The sequence below is a fragment of the Sturnus vulgaris genome, chromosome 3, assembly GCF_052056855.1.
Source record: "Sturnus vulgaris isolate bStuVul1 chromosome 3, bStuVul1.hap1, whole genome shotgun sequence".
Lineage (NCBI taxonomy): Eukaryota > Metazoa > Chordata > Aves > Passeriformes > Sturnidae > Sturnus > Sturnus vulgaris.
The window spans coordinates 49465906-49485119 of NC_142245.1; the positions used below are offsets into that span (position 1 = coordinate 49465906).

The 19214-nt window shown below is 35.0% G+C and overlaps 1 protein-coding gene across 7 annotated transcripts in view; it reads right to left on the reverse strand.

Moving 5' to 3' along the window:
* Positions 1-1210: 1210 nt before the first annotated feature.
* STXBP5 (syntaxin binding protein 5) overlaps positions 1211-19214 on the reverse strand; it is a 105429-nt gene continuing 87425 nt past the window's right edge. For 4 of the 7 annotated variants that reach the window (XM_014885198.2, XM_014885195.2, XM_014885197.2 and 1 more), the window contains 7 exons: positions 19054-19104; positions 14702-14941; positions 12960-13323; positions 10913-11078; positions 10033-10144; positions 7677-7897; positions 1211-6988 (listed from right to left, as the gene is read on the reverse strand). In XM_014885198.2, coding sequence (XP_014740684.1) covers positions 6947-6988; positions 7677-7897; positions 10033-10144; positions 10913-11078; positions 12960-13323; positions 14702-14941; positions 19054-19104 — 1196 coding nt within the window. In that variant the 3' untranslated portion in view covers positions 1211-6946. The remainder of the gene's footprint in view (positions 6989-7676; positions 7898-10032; positions 10145-10912; positions 11079-12959; positions 13324-14701; positions 14942-19053; positions 19105-19214) is intronic. The other 3 variants (XM_088161591.1, XM_014885199.2, XM_014885196.2) reach the window with 1 other exon arrangement.

Here is a 19214-nt window from a genome sequence, read left to right on the forward strand (position 1 = left end):
TCAGGGACTGCCTGGATGAAAATTCCCCATTAAAAAGTCTGGGTAAGAATAGTGCTGATGGGCATATAATCATGTCTGTATGTCTTAAATGCATTTAATTTACAGTACATTGGCATCAAAACTGTTGAAACACATGATGTGCAAAGGAAACACATTTTTAATGTAGGTCTCATCAAATCCTGAGTTTCACTAAATGAAAGTGCTTCACTTTGCAATCTCACTCTGCCAATCCCCTCTTGTCAGTCCATTGATCTGTGCAGTCCTACAGTACCCATAGGGAGGGAGCTACTTCTACTGTAGGTTTTTAACTTTTATTGGAGACTACCAGACCTAGTGAGTAGCTGGAGGCAGTGTGACAGCTCCAAATATCTTGAATCCAATTAAACTGAAGATAAAACAATTTTTTCATTCCAATGCACTATCCTTTTTATAATTCCATGCACTGCAGAGCTTCCAGTTCATTATGTGTAACCATCAGATATTAAAGAAAAAACAAAACAAGAAGTCTGGAACTAGCAGACTTTTCCCACAGATGAAATTGTATTCTCACATACTAAAACAACCAATAGTGAAGTATTTCGCTATTTGACATCATGAGATTCCAAAAATTTCTCCAAGGGACAGCAATTTCACTTCTCAGATTTACTGCCCAAGCCTCTCTTCAGATTCATTATTTCCCCACCATTGAGAGTATATTTACAAAGCAGGGTTGTCTGTATTTCCCTTTCTCCCCAACAGCAAAAGACAGCAAATTTAGTAAGACTGCAAGCTAGAAACTGGTCTGTGGCAAAGATGAACCTCAATCCAAGAAAATAATACATCTGCTGTAGTGTAAACATGGCAAAGAAAAAAAAAACAGTTTGATCTCTTCTCTCCTTACATACTGAATTCTTCATTTAATAGACACTGCAGCTACAGAAATGCTTTGCTTTACTGAGTCTGTACAATGAACGACCTTGACTTTTCTGGTAACTTAAAAAGATAACAGGACTTCACTTTGTCACCATCAGTATGCACGTTTCAGAACGTTTTTAGACATGTTTGGGGACATCACTGCAGATGAACCATTTCACCCCTCTTGGGGTCCCTCAGGGCTACTCCTCATCAGCCTGGCTGCTCTGCTCGTTACAAAGCACAACTCACACCTTCCTGCTGCTCCAGCCAGCAGAAAAAACAACTGGTCGGGAAGAAAAGGAGTAAGCTACACTCGTTTCAGGAGAGATTTGAATAGTTTATTTTGCCCAATCAAGAGCCCTTCAGCATAATGACACATTCATATACACATATATGAACATTTTTTTCTGAAACATTAATATATAATACATTTTAAATTTAAAATACCAGCTGCACAGGTATTTTTATTTACAAAAATATTCCATACTTAATTTTTTAACTTCATTATGATGACATAGTTCAGTCCAAGTACATGTAAGTAAAATAACTCTATGCAATCTAACATAGTTGAGTTTGTAACAGTACAGTTTGCAGTTCATATGAAACTATATTTGTAGACAGATGGATTTGCAACCCTACCTAAAAATGCATATTCCAGTAATCATCCTCAGAAGAGCTAGTGGGGCTCAGCAAGACTTAACTGAAGAATAAGTTGCAATGAACATAAGGGAAAAAGAAAACACACATGTACACACTAACATATACAGAAACGAGAACTGCTACACATCAAGCATGCTTACCCAGGAGTGGGCAATGTTAGAAAAATTTACGGATGTATTTTTTTCCCCCAACGGTGCTGGTACAATGAAACAGCAGCATAACTAGAAAGCAGCATGTTTTCCTAGTTCTAACCACTACAGATAGCAGAGCTCAGGTCTAAAATAACACAGTACTGCTTATTTACAATTCTGTTTTAAAAGGGAATATTTAAAACATGTTCCCACCCCTCTCCCTTTCCATCACCTATGACTGAATGGTAGTGGTAATCCAACATACAACTCCTTACATGTTTTCAACTGAAACAGTTTAACTTCTAGTTATTTGCCTGGTAATATGGAACTTAGGTACTAACAGAAAGGAATACAAGTGTCAAAGTAACTTATAGCTGTAGGTTAGCTTAAACGTTTCTAGGTGCACATGAAACTGCAAAAAGAAATACTGATTGACATCTTTCATTTGATTGTTTGGTGTTTCTGCCTCATTTCTCTTCTTCCTTTTTTCCCCACTTTTTAAAAATTAATTCCTACATCTTTAGGTCTAAACTTTTTAAGGTGTAAAAGAACCTAGAAACAGTACACTCATTGGATTTGAAACTGTAATAAAGTAGATATATAGCACATCTTTATAATGGGCTTAAGAAGAAGAAATTGGCCCAGGTTAGCTTTTCAATGAAAAGTGGAGTAAAATTGGTTTAACTGATTGACCTACACTACACCCTTTTGTCTCCTGATTCTGTTCACTTCCACTCTGCAAGCATCATTAATTTCTGTCTACAGAGTATTTGAAGATTTTGTGGCAGCAGCAAAGTTATCAACATCCACCTGAAAAGACTCAATCAATTATCCAGGAAATTGGCTGGCATGAGGGAAGATTCCAGTGACAAGCTGCCCTTCTACCTGGAGAGGGAGGCAAAGCACTGCAGTCCTTCCCTCCCACACCAGACTCTGTCTGCAGTCAGTGCCTGCCCAGACATGTTAAACCACAAGCAGAAAGTAGAGGGCACTTCAGCCACAGATTCCAAGTTTACCAACACATGTTTCAGATACAAAAAACCCCAACAAAACAAACCCACATAAAAACCAACCCTGACTTACATGTAAAGAGCTGATGTATAATCAAAATACACAGAATACTCAAAGAAAATGTTTATTGGACAAACCTCACTTCAGTTTTGGAGAATTTTAAAGTCCAAGAAATAGAGCTGAAAAAAGTCTCTTATGCATACCAGAAGAAAACCCACACCATAGAAAACCAGTCAGCCATGGACTGCAGCTATTGAGAAAACTTTAATATTAGGCTAGTTCCCTATCTTCTTGCTCCATACTTGGAGAATTGTTCAAGGATGTTCATAACGGGAGGTAAAAATAACTGATCATTTTCTACAAAGCAAAATGGGCTATTTGTTTTCATTGCTTAGAATTGTATCATCTCGATATGAGATATGAATGTATTCATAAGCTTAAAACAACTTCTATGGATAATATACATACTTTAAGTACTTTGACTTAAAACTTGAACCTAAGTCTTTTTAAAATTAAAGGTAGAAGTGTACATATAAAAATTATTTAAAACTAAAAGTATATTCTTAAGCAGTATGTATAAATATAACAGATTTCTTTTGTATTATCTAGTAACAAATGTGAAAGTGTTGCAGTAATTTATAAACTGAATTCTGACACAGAATACGTGCCTTTCATTAGATTCTATACTGTATATACATATTTTGCTAAGAAAACACACATTCTAAATAAATCACATAATTAGCAAAGGTGCCTGAAAGTAATCTGTTCTAAAGTCTTTATTGAACATGTGTGTTTATATACAAATAATGAACCTGAACTGCACAAATGCAGAAACAAAATTAAGGAATAAAATACCATGATTGAATTAAAGTGCAGGAAAAATTCAAGTTTAAAAGTTCAGGTAAGATCAGTGCCATTAATTAAGCAAAAAAAAGAAAAAAATAAAAAAAAAAACACACAAAAAAAAAAATTCCCAACCCTCCAAAAAAATCCCAAACCAAAACACCACCAAAAAAAACAAACAAAAAAAAAACCCAAACAAAAAAAACCCAAAAGCAAAACACAGAAAGGAAAATAAAAGGAAAATTAAAAGGAAAAAAAAGAGAAAATGAACTTGCTTCCAAAAATCCTCCTTTGGATGTAGCTTTCCAATATCACCTGCCATGCAAGTACCACCTCAGGCACAAAAACTTTGCATAAACACAGACAAGGAACACAGCTATATATTACTATACTCTATAACTGACTTTTTGCTGAAGAACAAATCACTGGAGATGCCTGTGGTGTAACACTTTCAGACTGATTTGGAATACACACATATTTACACATACCAGGATTCAAAAGTTACGATTTGGCAGGACTAAGGTGAAGAAAAGCTTCTTCAGTTTACAGTTCCTAATGAGACACGCTACATATAAACAGATAGGTAGCAGCAGGTAGTTTCTTACCTTCATTTAAAAAAAAGTAGTAGCTCAATTGTATTTTATAGTTTTCCAGACACTCTAAAAAATTTCACACAACTAAAATGCTAGTGAAAAAACCAGGGGTGCTTCCCTGCAAGGATTTCAATACACTTTGCTGTACAAAAGGTGCATCACCAATAGCACAATAAGATGCAATGATGTGTGTGTGATCACCTTCCTTCCATTGGGAAGGAAAAAATAACATTTTAGACTAAAATTGTACATAGCCCCTTTAATTGACTAAGAACCATTTGTGTATTTATCTCATGAGCAATGTCATTAGTCTTCCTATCTAGAAGCATGCCCTGAACATAAGAAACAGAAGAGATTCAACTACAATAGGTACTGTAACACCAAATAAGCCACTACTCTTCTGGTACTGGCAGATGGTCTCTCATTGCCTCTTATTATTTTGCTTGCTGGTGGTTGTCAAGTGTATCTTGATGAGAAAGTTAAGTATGCTTTCCTTTCAAGCCAATGTCATCTTCCATTGAATGATATCATAATTTGTTGAGGAATACTTTTGAATCCTCTCCCCCAGAGCTTGACCAGATTAATTTCCCAGGAATCTGTTACCCTGAAATGTACTTTTTCTTCACCAGGTCAAATAATAATGAATCATCTCAATTTATAAATGTGAGACAAGAAAGGGGACAAGTGTTAGCTAGGGTGGGGTATGTGGTACGGGTAGTGGTTTATCTCATTTTCTTCTACCTAGATGTCTCACAAAATGATGTTAAATGTGCATTATTCAAACACTAAAAAAATAAATTAACATGCAGAGGCAAATATTGCATGGCAAACTGAGTTAAGTGACTCAAGTAAATGTTGCCTCAGTAGTTATGGGACAGAGCCATCAAGAAATCATAATACTCTTGTTTGAATTGTCATATTCTCATTTTTTAAGTCCTTTGAGCAGTGGGCATAGATGGGCATGCCCTTGTACTGGTAACACAATTCAACTGTCTTTTTAAATTAAATGTTGCTATACATAAAGTGAGAAAATATATCAGTTTGTACTTCAAAACCCAAACATATTTGCCTCTCATTTGAAAAGTGATTTAAGAACCATATTCAATATTGTCAATATTTTGCACCCTTGAGGTGTTTTGTAAGGTTGCCTTATCTGTGTACCTGCAACATCACTTCACAATAAAAATATAACCAAGGTTTTGCTTTGGGAACATTCAGAAAGTTTGTGAAAAAAGTGCACAAAATGCAATGCTTGGAGAATCAAACCCAAGTGGTGAATTTCAGACAATGTAGACATTAGCTTCTAAGTACTCCCTTTTATAAAACAAAACCAATCAGTAATTAATTCCTACTTTGAGGAAAAAGGTGTAAAGGATTTTTTTAAATGCAAGCATTTATTTTAAGGAATCCTCTCTCTTTAAAAGAGATTCCCTGGTCATTCACACTGATATAGCTTTAGTACAGTAGCCATTAACAAGTTAGCTCAGCTGTATTATTTACCTCACCCAAACTGAATATTATTTCAGCAATTCCTAAAGTTTTTGTGCACACTTTACCGCTGCTTACAATGAAAACACTGCTTTAGAGACCAAATCCAAACTTTAGGACAACTGCCTTAAGTGCTGGGTGAGGCTGAGACAGGTACTTGTAAAATAGCACGACTGGCAGAACTTAGAGCTGCTAAACAACATACTGACATTTATTAACTATTGGATGCTTGCTTGCCATTATTCATGCATCAGCACCTCCATGGTGTGTAAAACTTTGAAAACCTGAGTCCAAGGTTATCTGATTTCATAGTAAAGGACTAAAGGGGCATCTAGAACTTAAGTCTTGAGCAAAACTATCTCGGCTATTTTAATAAATGGTTGTAAAGATACATTCTGTTACACATTTATAGAACTCACAGCATGAATGAAACCCACAGCCAATTCTAAATGTTACACAACCTGAACCAATAACTATTTTTGGCAAAAATAATATTTAACTGAACAGAAGTTGAAGAATTCTTACCACAAGGAAGATGTTACCACATTTCACATTGCACGGCCAAAACACAAATGAAAACTCCCAGCATGACACATTCCAGTCATATTATTCACTTGACTTTTTTTAATGCAAAAATTACGTATTCTTTTGTTTTGCACGTCACAGAATATGATGTGAATACAAGAATACTAGATCAGGGGTCCAAGAAAAGACTATGCACAGGTCAACTATGTATACAATTTTCAATAAGAAATCTTCCAAGCTTCCAGCTTTTCAAATGAAAGAAGTGACAGCAAACTTCAACTCTTCTTCAACAATAATGGTAAATATAGCAAGTCCTGGAGAGGGTAATTGTAAGTCAGCTACTGTCCAGCAAGACAAACAACTTGATTCCAGCTCTTGGACCCCTGATTTATTGCCTCTCCTTACAGGAGGGTATAACACTGGCAGCAATTACAATAGCACAAAAACTTTTGGCATATGAAATATTAACACAGGATTGACCCTGCATTGCCCCTGCCCATCTCACCACGATTTCCCTTTACTCTCTTTTCCACATATTCCAGTTACATTCTCTGTTCCAACTTTATGCTAACCAACAGCTAAGAAACACTCAAGTTTCTTTTTTTGTGTATGTGTTTCTTAGATATAAAGCTCCTCAGTTAAAGCCAGGACTGAGGTAAAACAGTGTGTCATTTGTGCTAGGAAACAATAGTATCCAATGATGAATACTCCTTTAAATTTCAGTGGTCCTGCCAAAATTAATGAAAAAACAAGATTTTTTTCATCAGGACAAAATTAAACAGATGTGATTGATGAGAGTCATCAGAATTGGTACCACTTCTTGTCTTTGTACTTCAACATCATCTAGAAAAACAAAAAAAAATTCTAATTACTGTTTCTGTAATGTACCAATATGTACAATGACACAAACAATATGCTTCAAAGCAGCATGAGAAAGGATTTTAGCAAAGCTTCTCAAAGTTGCAAACACATCCTTGAACACTGAGTGTTCAGCGTGATGAATTTTCTAATGGTAGCATCATTGCTGTTGATCTAGCCTCAGAAAAAGACATTCTTGGGAGAATGGAGAGGTTGCACAGGAGTTTGGGGTGTGGAAAGAAGTTGGCAAGAAAATGGATGATAACAGCTATTCTGTGGTAGTTACTGAGGAAAAAAACTGCATTCACACTCAGAGGGTTTGCATACAACAGGATCTTTCTTAAGAAAAGCAGGAATCTGACAATAAAGCGTTATTCCTCTTATTAATTCAGTGACAACAGATAATTTTTTCAGTAATGGGGATTGAGTTCCACATTTAGAAGCTTACAAGCCATTCCAACAGACTGCATGCTCTAGAGCAACGTGCCATGAGACAAAGCTATTTACAATTAGTACTTAATTGCTAGGACCAACAAGTGATGGATGAAAGTATCCTTTATCAATGATGCTGCACGCCCTTTAGATACCTCTAATACACCTTTGCAGAACTCAGTCACTTGCAGAATTTGCATTTATTTGACAATCAGTTTGATGTTCAGTTTAACATACTCACCTCATGAGCGTGTTTTGAGAAAGAATCAGCACTGTAAAGCATAGCTGCAGTTTTTTCTTCCAGTTCTCCCAGTTTCTGTCCTCTTTCATCCAGTGCCAATCGGGCTCGTGCCAGTTCACCAACTACACCAGATGCTGCACCTTTGACACCTTCAATACCCCCAGGTCCTGGAATATGCTGGGCAAGGCTCCTTGATGCCTTCCCAGATGCTGATTCTCCAACTGGAGGCATTTGCAAGAGCAGCAAATACAGAATAGTAAGTTTTTCTATCATTATTACATAAATATAACTGAAATTAGTTTAGAAAGAGGTATAATTTCTTTGCAGGAGACTAAACACCCAGTTGTAGGTATGACTATGAGCAACACTCACTCCTCTACTTTAGTAGATGTTATTACATTAGAACTGAGACATTCAAATATGTTTTCAAGTTTCCAGGCAGGTTATAAAACTGTAACCTCTTCACAGCTCAAGTGTGAAATTAAAATTCTCATGTTCATCAGCAGAATTGTTCAAAAAACAATTCACCAGCACAATATAGCTTATTTCACGTGGTATGTGTTTTGAGTTCAACAGAAAAAGCAGGATTTTGAAAATAAAAATTGTAGTTAGTTCTGGAAGTGCTTTGCTGGTGTGTAAGCCAGCCAGCATGATTCTACCAGCAGAAGCTTCTTTTGATGGAAGTTCAATTTTATATGCACCTGAAGATTAAGTGTCTATGCCGTCATTATTGTAAAGCCCTTGGAGAAAAAAAAAAGTAATGCAAAGAGACCGTATGGCTGTAAGAACAAATCAGCACAAATGGTCAGCTGAACAGCTCTAGACTCCAGTGATGGCACTGACTACATTGACTTTGCTCATAATGGGACATCAGCCATGCAGTTCAATCTAGACACTTGATGTGCCAATCTCACGCAGAATTGTATACACTACAGAAATCTGAGTATTTGTTTTGAGCAATGAAATATGATTTGAATATTTTCTTTTTTTTTACCTCTAGGCAAAATAATATTAACTGGTTAAATATGTTTTTATGCAGTATTTCAAGATTCTCTGATTTGATTTTATGCTTCTATTAAGAAAGATTTACATTTAAATTAGTACCATAAACATCTTTTTGTTAATTACAAAAATAAGAAAGAGAAATAATCTCACTTGTTACAGATTCTGCTGTGACCCTCATGGTAAATATGGCTATTTCAGAGATATTCTCAAATGTCTTTTGAATTGTCATTGAACTCTGTCAGGCTACAATTCATTAGGATTATTTTCTTCCATTCAATACTATTTTCCTTGTAAAGCCAAAATTAATGGTGGAAACTTGAAATTATATAAAGAGATAGAGGATAAATACCTTGTAAATTTAGAAGCTATCTCAGTCATATTAAATTATAATTTGTGCACGCAAATTTCTGTACTAGAATACTTGACCAACCTTTCATAGTATTGCATATACATATATAAAAACATCCAAAAAAGAAACCTTTGACACAGCAAGTGACCTCTAAACATCTGATATTTGCTCAAAATGTACAAGCTCAAGTAATAAAGTCTAATTTTTACTCTGTAGAGATCAAAAGAACCAACATAAAAGAAAGGACTAGCAGGGCACCTTGTCCATCATGTTGACAAATACATTTCACGTTAATATGAAAAAGGTTATAAAAATAAGCTTGCATAACATGGTGCTGCATCTAGCATATATCTAAGTAAATAAATTGAAGCTATTTTTCTTAAATATATTAAAGTGCTAAATGCCACCACAGTAAAAAGAAAAAAAAGTGTAATTAAAAACAAGGAAAAAATTATAAAACAATGAAAATTTTGCCAAATCCGAATTTTACTGTCTAAACAAAGTACTTAATTGAAATATCATACAGTTCTGTCCTTGCTGTCATTCCTAAGGCATCTCTGCACAAGTAAAACAAGGAAAATCTGGCAAATAACTGAAGTAGACTTAAGTTTTAATTTTCTCACTGTCTAGAATAGAATTCTCCAAAAGTAGTCCCTTTCAGTTTACCAGCATAAATAGAATCATGGTCAGTATTACACGCTTCATAAAGACAATAAAAATAAGATTATAAAACAAGAAATGGGACAACTCATCTACTGCTGAATAAATGAGCTAAAAGAACCTGTGAAAAAACCATAACTTTTCTGATTTTGTTTGTAAGGTGTACAACACAAAATCTATGAAAAAATATTTGTCACTCCCTGTTTTACTTTCCTCTTCATAAGGGTAATGTTCTATCAACATAGAAGTAACATAGTAATACAACATAGTAATATATTTATCAAGGATCACTGGCTTCCTTGGGAAGAAATAGCATAAAAATAACAATTAATAGTAACTTACAGAGTTCTTCTCTGTCAAGTGACTGTGCCCCACCTCCAAACAGGCCTTTAAAGAACCCCCTGTTTGGTGCTTCTGGTGTTTCTACAAGAGTGAAGAGCTCACCCAACATTTCCTTTGCAATGAAAAAGAGACATAAGGCATAAATTATTAAAAAGAATGGAATATTCTTTCACTTTCAGGATTTATTTAATGGATTTGAATTTCAAAATAAATATGCTTCAATGGACATCTGTCTTTGTAAGGTGATGTAGGAAATAGAAAAACAAAAACATATGAAATTTGTCCAAACCATCTGCTTCTGATGGTTGCAACCCTAGAGCTCATGGAATTTAGAAGCAAAGAAATGCATTTGAATGCTTGACTTGAGTAAAGCTTATTTGCCTCTCAACAACTTTGGCAAGACTCCTTACTTTTTCTATTGAAACTGTATCTACAAATACTTATAACCTAGTGGCATTACAAATGTAGAGCCTGCAACTCTGCTATTTCATTATTCTATACAACTAGCAAGCTGAAGCATGACTGAGGATTTTTCAAGCTCTTAATACGTCTGAAACATAATAGCTTCCTTTAAATATCCTGAGTTAGCATTCCCAACTTGTGTCAGCACACACCTCCCCCAGTGTCAATTGATTAAGGGAATTTTAACTGCATGTTAAAGGAGGAAATTTCCTGTTGATCAAAAGAAAATTAAGTAAGAAACTGATTCAGCTACAATAGCATGGATGAAACAAAAATTTAAGGTAGAAGGGATTCATCCAGAATCAAACCCCTCAGCAAAGGAAAACAAAAGGGGAAAAAAAAATCAAAGCACAAAAACCTAAGTGCTCAGCTCAAAATGTATCTAAGGAAAAAGTGATTTTTAAAGAGAGTTAATTACCTGAAGATTTTCACATGTTTCTTGGCTGTAGGTGAGCCTCTGTATTTCAGTAGGTGAGACAAGATAGAGTGCTTGTCCATTATTGGTGAAGCAGAATGTTCTGGCTATCCGCATATTGGTCAATGGCAGGTAATATACATCCAACAATGGCCTTAAACTTGGCAAACTTAAGGAAAAGAATTTAAAAGCCCATTAAATATAGCAGAAATGTCTATTATTGATCAAATGGCTCATTTTTAAACTGCATTACATAATTTTTTCTCTTCACCATCTGCATGAGTACCACATAAACAGGTATCATTTAATGATGTTACAGAATCTCAAAACATTAGATTTTTCAGGGTAGCACCTCAAAAGTGAAATTTAAATATCTGCATCACAGATGCATTTAAAAGTATTTTTTAATATGATAGTCTGAGCATGTAAATCACAAATTCACTACTTAATGAATAAGCATTACTTAATAATTCCTAAGGTATTTCGATAAGTATCTACCAAGAGTTTACAATTAAACATCCTGTCTCTTCTCTCAGGTTAAGAATTTCTGCTTGACTAAAAATACAAGTCTAAAAGATCTCTCCTCGAGAAAATTTAGAAATATAACATGAGTGTGCTGTCAAAGCAGAATACAGTAGCCTCAAACAATCTTATGACCTAAGTCCTCCTTTTTTCTCTGACTAGATATTGAAGAGAAAATTATCTTGGAGCAAAGTTTGCTTATTTTGTATTTTGATTCTAGACATGCAACTGCAGAACTTACTGTATCAATCTACTAGAGAACAGACAACACACTTGGACTAGAACAATATTCCCCTACCAAACATTACTCTCCTTCAAAATGATAACAAATGCAAATAAGAACGGACAAAATACCTAATTTCTTTACAAGTAGAACTTAAAATAAACCACTATCTGAAACATTCCCTGTGAAGTTCTTCTAAAAAAATTACAAAAGTTGTTAGCTGCCAATCCCAATAATACAATAAACAGCTTCTGCTGCAGACACCATCCACATAAGGTTATTAATTCTAGACACTAAAAAAGCAGCAAAGGGGCAAACGGAAGTTAAAACCAAAGAAAGATGTAGTAACCATAACAGTATCAGGCTGCCTTGTTTTGTTTTTTCTTTTTCTATTTTTGCATGATGCTGAGATTGCCTTTGGAGGCAAATTTTAAAAGTGAGAAATAAAAATCAGCATTCATCCAGATAAGTATATCACCCAGATATGACACCTCTGCCATGCATGCATCTAAAATAAGAATATTCCTAAGAGAGTCAGTAACAGGGAAGTGTTTTGCTTCACATCAATGGGAGCATAAAACATTCTTACAGCTTTAAAACAAAAAATATTAGATCAGATAGGACATGCGTGACATCCATGAGAGCATTTTCACAGTTTCTGTTACAGATTTGCTTGTTACTAAGTCTTATCTGAATTTATACCAGTAGTTAAGTACTGGGCATCTTGGATATGATATAGTGCTCTGACAACTTTACACAAACTGCATGTAAGGTCCACTCCCCAGCAACAATTCATGCCTATGAAACGCTTATTATGATTATGAGCTCAGCATTGGAGTCCAACTTCCCTACACAAGGTAACAACTGAGCACTTATCATTTAGCACATCTGCAGAGTTCATTAGAAAACGACGAGAATCCTGAAGAAGACAGGTTTTGTTTCAATATACGGCATCTGAACATTACTAAGTTTAGTTTTAATTAGAAAAAACAAGACTGTTTGCCCTGCAAGGTGAGTAGCATTTTGTAGAGATGTTTAGAATATAAAGTTATGGACCTATATCACCTGTTTGGAACTGTGTGTTGAATCAGTGTAGCTTGAGCTAAAGTGGTAAATTTTTTCATGTCTTAAAGACCTAACTCATAGGAATGTGTAATCAAAATTATTCAGGCTCAAATGTTAGAGAATCATCAACCCTGAGTGATTGTAATTTTTAAAAAATTCATCATCCTGTGGAAAAGGAGCCTGTATAGCAGAAGACTATTTCTTCTTTTTATATTTAAGTTACTATCGAACAGGTCTTACCTAAAAGTCATAATATGTCCATTGGCACAGAAACATGCAAGGCAGATACTATTATTCAACGACACTATGTCTCCACGAAGAACAAAAGAAGTCTCTGTTATATTTTGCTTATAAATACAGTTCTGGGATGGCAGTGAGATAACTTTTGCTTGCTTTTCTGAACATATCACTGCATATTGGTTTTCACTGATTTCCTGAGAGGAAGAAGGAGACACTGAGACGGGTCGTCGCTTTTTCGCTTTTTCTTTTTCATCTTTATCTTCGTAGTGTTCTCTCCAGGGTTCATGTGCTGGTGGGACCAAAGATCCTGTGGTGTCCAAAAAAGCCATTCTCAAGATTGCCCCTTTTAGCCTCAGGATGGTTCCTAAGAAAGAGTAGTTGAGCACATTTCTAAAACAGTTCTCCTAAATTGCTTTTCAAGGTACAAAATATTCCTTTAAGAAGTTAAGAAAATGAAAAGAAAACATGATCTTCAGTTTGTCTCCCTAGCAAAACAGATGTACATAGACCTTGGGCATTTATCTAAAAAATAATGAAGCACAAATGTAATCAGGAAAATGTCAAACTAGTTTTCAAGGGTAAAGTGGATGCATACTCTTTCATAGACTTTAAGGGAAATGTATTTGTATTTAAGTACAGTGTCACAAACGTACTCATTTCATTCTCTCCTGATGAGTACACAGTATGTATTATAGCAACAATAAATATTATTAGTCAAAGGTGTGCACCACCTTTTCTTTCAACTGTTTCAGAAACAAGCATGTGCCTTTTTTTTCTCCCCTGTAGTTCACACTTGAATCCACTTCTCTAGCTTGAAATGAAAAAGTTCTTACTTCTTACTCTTTCTTTCCTTCTTACTGTTCAAATCACTGTCTCTGTAGGCCAGATCTTAAGCTAATAAATTTTATTTTACTTTCATTTATTCACACGTAAGTAACAACACGAACATTTTCTAAGTACAAAATATAAAGCAGTATCTTTTGAGGATTATGCTGCAGATCCAAAGAGAGAACACACTGCCTAGCCTGCAGCACTGCCTTTATGACCAAATCTGACCACTGTTGCCAACACCTCACTCGATGGGCATAAATCCATCTATGGTCTAGATGTCCACTCCTAATCATTCCTATAATCAAATAACATTGCAATTTGTATGTTTGATACCATCTGTGTAGCAAAATGGACTACAGAAGCATGTTCTGCATGAGACAGTGGTAGCAGGAAACCTAAATCTAGGACTAACAGTATATCCAATAAATCATTAATACATATTTACAACAAAACCAGTTGCTGTGCATCAGAAAAACAAGATACAAGACCTTTCACAGCAATCAAAGGAATATATTTATCACTGATATTTCAAGCTAGTTGTTCAATTTACAGCCTTAGTTTGCACTCCCTTTTCTTGCTACAGGAAAACTGATTCTTATCTCATGACTAAAAAACAGTAATAAACTGAACACTTGATACTATTCATCTCTTCTGCTATCTCTGTTTAACAACTGCAAACGTTTTCTTAGTAAGTAAACACTAATGCTGTATTTTTACATTTTATGAAATCATACTTTCCACTTTTCCAATTTGAGAAAAACAAAGTAACCAGTCTAGCTTGTCAAACTTATCAGCTAAATCAATGGTATATATTTTTAATTAATCAATAATCGAAAAGAGTTTCTTAAAAACATATGAAGAATGACAATACTTTATCAAAGCATACTTAAGCCTGTTTGCTTTGTACATACCACTAGGAGAAACAATGACTGGCTGAAGAAGTCTTTGCTCTCCTCCTGGAGGTAAGTTCAGTACAATGACAAGCACTGTACCCAGCGTGGTCCCAACCCACAGGCATGGGGAAGGTGATGTATCAGCCTTTCTTGTGAAAGTCTCACAAAAATGAAGAGCTGAAATTGCCTCGCGTGACTCTTTATCAATGCTAGTTACACTAGAACTCCGGGATCGACTGAAAGAGTTGTCTTTGACATCTGAAAATAAATCAGTATTAATTAAAAATAATGGAAAATTGGAGGGATTAAGAGAATTTAATTATTTTTTTGTTCTTTAGCATCAACTGTATACTAACTATAATGCTATTGATTTTTGTAGCCCAATCCTTCCTTACTCATTTTTCCTTATTCGCCAGTTTCCACCTGTTTCTTGAGTAAACTACCCAATCTTTGTTGCAGAGGTTGCCATTAGGTAATTATAATGAAGTTTTAAGGCATATTTCTGTCTTCTAGAGCCAGAGAATAATAACCATCAAGTGGTACTCCTTTAAAAAAGCTGAATTACAAACCTCTCTGCCAATTAGTTCATTGATTAGATGAAAAAATATTGGTTCCCATGGAACACAGTTAACTAATCTTAGAAAGATACAACTATTTTAATTTAGGAAATGCAGTGGCATCCACACAGCATGATAGCATGGAACCTGTAATGACTTACAATATTGTTCCAATTTAGGAAACTGTGTGCAGGAGATCTAACAAGCTATTTACACAACCCTAAACTTTTAGTAAGAGAAAAACAAATGCTACCAAATGCCACCTGGTACTGCTATGCAAAGCTGAAGATTTCCACTTGGAATGCTGTAGCATAGTGCCAATAATAGCACTAAAGCTTTTCTGGGTGTCTTTTTCACTGTTTAGCAACAAGTGGATTCTAACGTTAAAAATAATAAAGATTCTAATGTTCAAAGTAAATTGTGCTGCTCCGCTCTTGCTGTATGCTATGTGTAGGTGCGGCAATACCTAATACATCAGTAGACACCGAATTTATTGGTGCATTCACAAATTAATGCCATACTTGCTTATGTAATAATTGTAAAGTTTTAGCACAAGATAGCCCTCACCAGGAAAAGTTTGATGCAATTTATATTATGCTTTTTAAAAAAAAAAAAATCTCAAAACACTTTCGAGTAGGATATAGATGCAATTGACATTTTAAAGCAGGATTAAGAGCTAAAGAACAACATTCAACCATGTACTGTTTGGAGCTATTACTATGTTAGTTTCATTAAATTATTGAAAAACTTTCTACAAAGAATAGCTAACATGCATTTGGAAAGCATACATACTAGATTTCAACTGACTAAATACACACATCTACTTAACACAAACAGTGAATCTTCTCAGGGGATAATTGCCTCATTCCAACAAGGATAGAAAAAACCACTTTCCTGTTGAATTTTAGCTGTCAAATATAAAACATGGGTTATAGAAACTAACTCAATCACTCAGATGTTGACACACTAAGTTTTCACATTAAAACCAATAAATCCAGTGTAAAACAATGAAAACAGTAATTTGTTTTTATAAGTCTTTTAATGACCACCACCTCTTATGATGCCTGTTTTTTCAGGCTTGAGTATTTACTAATTGAATTATTTTTTTCAACTTTAACATGGATTAATCAGTCTGAATATCATCAATCATACAGTAACTGCAATAAACATAGCTTTACATGTGCATTTGTGAGTTCTAGCTAGCTGATCTGAAGAGCATACAAGAAGAGCATACAAATTCTAGAAGTATTGGAATGGACAGGAGAAAACCAATAATAACGAACTTGTCAGACAATATGGGCATTTTTGAGAGTGGACAATCCATTCAGAAGAGAGAACAGAGCTGAAAGTTCAACTGCTTTAGTGCATCCTATTTATCCTGAAGTCAAGGAAGATGTTTGTAAATGGATTAGATTCAGATGAAGAGGAAGAACAGCAGTGTGATGAATCACTACACAGCATCAGAAGGATGGAAAGATGAGGCTCTTTTGAGGAAGTAAAGCAAGGAATAGCACCTAGTGGCAGTAGCATGTTAATCACTGGATTAGAACATTGAAAAGCAATGGTATAATGCAGACAAGGGCATGATCAAGATAAGTTCTGTTTTAGAAAGTGGAGAATAAATACAGAAACACATAGTTTAGATTTTATCTGTTCAGAAAGGAAAGGGAACTGGTTAAAGATCTAAAGACGGAAAACTAATTTGAAAGAACAAGATCATGGACGAATAGGTTTCAAGAAGCCATGGAAAGAAACAAGAGACAATGATAAGGATAATGAATTTAGGAGAAAGGCATTTCAGTTGTCTCCTACAGCCAGTAGATATGGCCAGATAAGTGACAAAAATGCAAGCAAGCCAACACTGAAGAACACTATGCAAAAGCTATGTCACTATGAGAAAAAATACAAGCAAAATTAAATGTAATTGCTTAAGAAAGTGATTTGCACTGAAAACCTAGAATTTTACACAGAACAAAATGAGGTCTCTAAGCACAGATATTCACATACATGCAAAGTCAAAACCATGGCTATTACAATGCAGAAGGTATAAACTATTTTATGAGTATATCAGAAATGATGTGAAAAAAACCCCTTCCATTATTTTAGTAGAAGGAACAGCAATTATTAAGTGATGTAGAAAACACTGACTCTTTCAAGAATGGAAAGTGCTGAAAAAGATTCAGCATTCAATTTTCACCGGTCTTCATTAGGAAAAAGTAACACTTCCAAGTACTTATTGCCATCAAAGAACTGTGAGTAAAACGGTAAAGTTACAATTGATTTAGTAAGTATAAAGGTGTTCCAGTTTGCCAAACATGAAATTCACCCTATACCGAAATTATCCCTAACCATTAGTAAACATAGCGTGGAACAACAGAAACATATTGAAAAGAGTAATCAAATTCTTCCACTCTTCTGTGCCAACATGGCCACAGTCAAATCGCTCTAGTTCTGGACATTGAGCTTAGAAAGAGGAGGAAAAGTTCCAGTTCCAGAGGAGATAAACAGAAGCCACACTAGGTTTAGATACCATAATCTAAAGAAGAAGGAACTGAATTCTGTAAAGAAAAAAAAAAATCTGTAAAAATGAAATTAGAGATATGATGACAGATTTCAACAACATAAAAAAAGACTAACAGAGAGTACTTATTATCCTTGTTTATCATGGAAAGGACAAGAAAAACTTAATACGGATTAAATAACAGGAAATCTGTCTAATTAGACTACACAATATTGAAATTGTCTGGTATATTTCTAAAAACTTATTTATTGGAGGCTCACAAATAGATCAGAGGTTAAATTGTCAAAACTTCGGTATCCCTGCCAAATGATCCTTGCCAATCCTTGAATAAAGAATCTCTGAGAATTGTTTCCAACTTTACATTTCTCTGAGAGGAGCAAGCTGTAATTGTAAATCAGGGTGGTCCAGCTCAGTTTCAGAATATCCCAGTGCCATGGATTTTTCCCCTTGTTGGCAGCAGCAGCACCTGGCAAACACACAGTGCTACAGCTGACAGTGTGATCCTGGCTGTCTTCTGCTGGGCTGGTGGTAGCAGTTTTGCTGCAGAAAGAGGAGCAAGCTGTGGCAGGCAGAAGGCAGTTGCATTTATTACTGTAGGTCTACAGTTGTCCCCCATCATCTTTAGAGAAGAAGTCAGAGGAGCTGGATCTGATCTAACAGCTGGCAGTCAAAGTATTTTAAAAACCCCAACCTACTCATTTGTATGCTGTTTTAGTTAGGCAACACAATGACCTTTAGTAATACAGATCTCACAATTGAACTGATCCTTATTTTAAAAGTTACTGTGCATTTTCAAGAAAAATAAATTCTCAGACTGGTCATCCATCCAAACAGCTGTATATTGCTTTACTTCAGAGAGAGTGGTCACAAGACAATTAACATTTATAAAACTATGCCCAACTATTTGTTGAGAGCACCTCAACATATCTTAAGATATTTCATTTTTCAATTTAAGGTGCATCAGATGGTCCTAAACAGGCAGCAGTTTTCCTAATGCTGTCTGCTTATTCACGCTTCTGCTATCACAGCACTACTGATAAAGTGAGTGACAGATGCCTAAAAATTATGATGAAAGTGTGATAAGCCATATACAGGAATTGCAGGCTTACCTTATGATGACAGCAATGACATTTTGTGCCTGAGAGTCCCCAAAAAGAGTGGAATTAAAATTTTATTTCTACACTTCAGATAAATGCAACATAAAGTCACGATAGCTTACAAAATTTAGGCCTCTTACTTTAACATACTCACATTCAGATTTAGTAAAAATAAAATCAACTATATAAACTTACCTAAATCAGGCTTTAACTCAGTTGGCAAACTTAGCTTCCTGGACATCTTTGCTGAAAAGTGAAGTATATCTTTTTTTTAAAAAGAATAAACATAATTTTGCTGGTCCTTATTTGCTTCTTTTGCAATATTTAATATATAATTATTTATTACATTCATTGAG